This window comes from Chrysochloris asiatica, unplaced genomic scaffold (genome assembly GCF_000296735.1).
Source record: "Chrysochloris asiatica unplaced genomic scaffold, ChrAsi1.0 scaffold00116, whole genome shotgun sequence".
In the NCBI taxonomy this organism is placed as follows: domain Eukaryota; kingdom Metazoa; phylum Chordata; class Mammalia; order Afrosoricida; family Chrysochloridae; genus Chrysochloris; species Chrysochloris asiatica.
In genome coordinates, this window is record NW_006408634.1 from 5984986 (window position 1) to 5989682 (window position 4697).

General features: G+C 56.4%; 1 protein-coding gene across 1 annotated transcript in view; it reads left to right on the top strand.

Annotated features, from left to right (window-relative positions):
- Positions 1-4587: 4587 nt before the first annotated feature.
- KCNC3 (potassium voltage-gated channel, Shaw-related subfamily, member 3) overlaps positions 4588-4697 on the top strand; it is an 11745-nt gene continuing 11635 nt past the window's right edge. Inside the window, exon 1 of the mRNA XM_006868385.1 lies at positions 4588-4694. Coding sequence (XP_006868447.1) covers positions 4588-4694 — 107 coding nt within the window. The remainder of the gene's footprint in view (positions 4695-4697) is intronic.

Here is a 4697-nt window from a genome sequence, read left to right on the forward strand (position 1 = left end):
GCCTCTTGTGAAAGGCACCCAACGCCGCAGAGCATCATGGAATTTGTAGTCCATGCCGTATTCTTTTTTTATTGGGGGCGGGCGCAGCCACAACATTCGTGGGAGGCGACAGGTCGCGACGGCTGCGACAGGTGGCTTGAGGGTTGTAGTGGTAAAGGGTTTCCCAGAGTTCATTATAAAAGGAGGCGATACTATTGTCGCAGACCTAGTCTCTTAGTTCCTCCTCTCTCCTCCTGGGATTCGGGGACTCCTGGGTCTGCCATCAAGGCGGGACTTGAAGCCCCCAGGTTGGGGGGAGCGATGCTGCCCCTCCTCCGGTGGTGATGTCACTGCCCCCCTCCGCAGCCTCTCACTGCCCAGAGCTGTTGGGGTTGGGTTACCCCTCCCCCCATCGCCAGCCCCGGATCCCCCATTCCCGCCCCGCCAGGACTTGGGGTGAGTACGGGGGAGGGGGGCCAAAGCTCAGGGACTGGGGGCGGCGAGACAGCCAAAATCCCAATTATGGAGGCGGGGAACTCGGGAGAGAACACAGAGATTACAGCGGATAGATTCCCCTCAATTTCCAGCTTTGTGAGCCAAAGTACTTGGAGGATCTTGGGGTAACCAAGGATCATACACAGGGAATTCCCCATATTCTCAATTTTTAGTGCAGGTGAGCCCCTTTTCTTGGATTTGTAACTAATGGGAATGGGGGTGGAAGAACAAGGAAAGGGCCTCAGAAGTTAGGGAGGGGAAGACCCCTCCCCAATTCCAGGCCCTAGGGGAATGGGAGGAGGAGTGTGGTAAGGGGACCCTGAGGATTATGGAGGTGGGATTTTGGAGTTTTGGAGAATTTTGTGTCTTGAGGGGCTGGGAAAAAAATAAGATTAGGGAGGGATGGGGAGAAGGTTCTGGAGAAAGTGATAGATATTGGCCTCCTCACTCTTGGTGTCCCTACCTGAAAATCGAGTCCATCTCTCTCACGGTAGACAGGGCTGGGTGTACCATAACCTGAGCCCCCACAAGCCCCCTCCTCTCTAGTGGATGGGTGGAGGATCCAAGACCCCAAATCCCCTCTACCCCTGGTGCGGTCTGAGGCAGGCTATGTGGATAGGGCAGCCGGCATTCAAATTCCATGAGTCCAAAGAAGTCTGTATCACCCTCATTGCTAGACCTCCCCTGGTGGCTGTGGTCCCCAATCTCCTCCCTTAAGCCCCTTCCCTTCCAGTTTGCTCCTAGCCCCCACACCTTCTGACCTCTTTGAAAATGCTGATTTGGTAACTTGACCCCATGCTTGGCTGCTGTCAAAATCAGAAGAGAAAAGTGTAGTGGAGAGAGGGTGGTAGGTTAGACTCTTACCTTAGCTTCACGTATTTATACCCCAGGCCCTTACCCAAGCCCCTGCTACATACCTACTCCCAGCTGGCTCTGCTCTCTTCTCTGACTCCCATTCAGACCCAGAGCCTCTTACAAACCGGCCCTAGTCCCTCCCATCAACACTCACTGTTCCTGCCTAGGGGTACACCAGAATTCAGGGCAGAGAGGGCTAGGAAGCTTTGATGTGCTTTGCTCTGCCCACCCCTCTGGTCCTGTCAGAGACTTGAGGGCTGCCTGAGGGTCCTAAATACTGGTTCAGGGGGTTAGCTAGGAAACCCAGAGTCTGGAAGGGGGTATGTGAGGGAAGCCACCTTCATAGTCCCAGGATAGGCCTCTCTTTGTAACTCCGCAGTGACGCAGCCGGAGTCCTGGCCAGGATGGGGGTTAGAGGGGTGATGGGGGGGGGGGTGGAGATTGAAATGTTAGAGCTGCAGAAAGACACGGGGGGGGGGGGGAGGGAACGGACAGGAATGGGGAGACAAGCATGAGAGGAAGAGAGGTCCAGAGAGAAAGAGAGAGTGAGTGTCAGACTCAAGGAGAGGCGTGAAGACACCCAGAAGGCAGTGAAAAAATCTGGGGAGAATATAGACTTGGGAAGGTGACAGATTTAGAAAGAGAAAGGGTAGAGACCCAGAGAGAGTGGGGGACAGAGACCCAGGGAGAAGGGGATAGAGACCCAAAGAGAGCCACAGAGAGGGACAGAGACCCAGAAAAGGGTGTGTGTGAAAGAGATCCAAAAAGACCGGGATAGAGACCAAAGAGAGAGAAAGAGAGAGGGACAATGACCTAGAGAGGGGGGGACAGATCCAGAGGGGGAGGGACAGAGACTCAAAGACAGGGGGTAAGAGAACTGGAGAGATAAGGGGAAACAGACCCAGAAAGAGTTGGGTACAGAGAGAGAGAGAGAGAGAGAGAGAGAGAGAGAGAAACAGAGACTCCGAAAGACAGATCCAAATAGAAGGGGCAGACCCAAAAGGGGGGACACAGACCCAGAAGGAGGGACAGAGACTCTTAGAAAGGGAATAGAGACAGGGGGTGGGAGAACGGAGACTGAGGTGGGTAACACACAGGACATAAAGAACCAGGAGAAGAGAGGGTAGACTCCGGAAGGGGGGGACGACGACGACAAAGAGACAGGGAGGGGGAGATTCAGGAATGTGTGTGATGAGACACATAGGAAAGGGGCATAAACCCAGAAGGGTGGTGGTGGTGGTGGTGGTTATGTGCTGTGGAGAGGAAGGGGTAGAGACCCTGAAATAGAAATAGCAGAGATCTAGAGAGAAGGGGGGAGGGGCAGAGGAGTAGAGGACAAAGAGGTGGCGGGGACAGACCCAGGGAGAGAAGCAGAAAGACTGGGGGCGGGGTGAGGCCAAGGGCTGAGGTCCGGAAAGAAGAGGGGCAAAGACTCAGAAGGAGGAGGATAGATTCAGAATACAAAGGGACAAGAGACCCAGAGAAGAGGGGTCAGAAACTCAGAGACGGGGAGGACACAAAAAGAGAAGAGAGAAAAAAGAGACCACGGGAGACTCAGGAACGGGAATTGGGATGGGGTGGGGAGGCGATACGAACCAGTCGCCGCACCTGCAGAGGGAGGCGGCGGGCCAGTGACGAAGCAGCGCTCTGAGGTCTGCAACCCCTGACCCGCCCCCTTCGCTCCTACAGGCGCCGCCTCCTCCCGCCGCAGCCCCAGCTGTAGCCGCCGGCTGGGCCAGCCGAGGGGGCAGGACAGGGCCCGCTACGGGGCGGTCCGCTGTGCAGTTACCCCACCCCCCAGTTAACCACACCTCCAACTCATCACTTCCCGCTTTTAGGACACAACTCTACCATTGATCTTGCTCTTGGCTTTGGTCTAGGTAGTGCTCCCCAGGGGCTTTGGCTACGCTTCCTTCAGGTCCTTGTTGATCCCTTAGTAACCCCTCCTGTGCAGTCCTTATCCATCTGTTGATTCACCCGTCTGCAGTCTGTCATTCTCTGGGCCTCGACCCCTTTCTCCATCAGCCCCGCTATAAGGCCCCGCTGAGCCTTAGGGCTCTCTCTAGGCTGTGCTGACCACGACACCCCCAGGAGACCCCGCCCCTCTTCCGTCCAGCCTATTTGCTTTTTACTCTCTGCCGGTCTCCCCTTTCCCGTAGCACCCCGCCCCCTCCAACTCCCTCATTCAACCAGTACGCATATTCTTACTCTCCATTCTTTTAGCTCTGTCCCACCGCCGTCCAGCCGAGCAGCTCTCAAACCCCTTTAAGCTCCGTGTCTCCCTTAATTTACTTCCTACGGACCACTCAAGACATTTTAGACTATTTGTAGAACCACACACACACACGCACGCACACACACACACACCTTCGGTCCCTCCCATCCACTCGGACACACTCTCCCGGTCCTGCCCAGTCTAACTGGACCACTCTGACAGCCACGGCCTCGTCCCTCATCTAGCCCCGCCCCTTCCTCGGTGCTGGTCAGACGTCCAGGGTTTCCAGCCTTCGTTCATCTTTGCCCCTTCTCTTCAGGTCTCATTCTCTGTCCTTCTCGCCCTATAGCTTTCAGTTCAGTTTAGTCCCATTCAACATTGTCCACTCTAGTTGTCGCTCCTTTTCGGTGCCACCCCTTTCGTGCTGTCCAGTCAGGACTGTTTCTATCTGTAGCCCCGCCTATTCTTAAGCCCCTCCCCTCCCGGTCTCCTCCATCGGGAGGCAGGGTGCTGCCGGCTTTTCGATCTTTTGTTTCTCACCTACCCCTGCTCATTCCAATCAAGACTTTTTTCCCATTGTGGCTCCTTCCCTCCCTCTGTCTGCCACAGTCAGTGGCATTACCTTAAGATAGTTTGGGCTTGTCCTCTCTCTCTGCCCTGCCCTCCCCTTTTCTTCAGTTCCATCAGGTCTCTCAAATTTAGCACGCCACCTCCGTTCTACCGGTGCAACCAAAACAGGCGACGTTAGCGTCCCGCCTGTCCCCTTTTACACCTAGCTCCGCCCTTCTCAAGACGATCCAATCGCTGTTTCTCATTTGCAGCCCCGCCCCATTCAACCTGGCAGCGTTCTAGCTCAGCCCAGTTCTCACCTCCTCCCACGGCCCCACCCACTCCAGCCCATTTCCTCCTCTCGCCCTATCACATCTATCGCTCTCCTCGTGGCTCCTCCCCTCCACCTAGCACTTCCTTCCACCCAATCAAGGCTACCGCTCCCCTCCCGTCCCGCCCCCGGGACCCCGCCCCCTCGCCCCGCCCCCTGTCCAATGCTGAGCTCAGTCTGCGTCTCGTCCTTCCGCGGGCGCCAGGGAGCCAGCAAGCAGCAGCCGGCGCCGCCGCCGCAGCCTACCGAGTCCCCGCCACCGCTGCCCTCGCC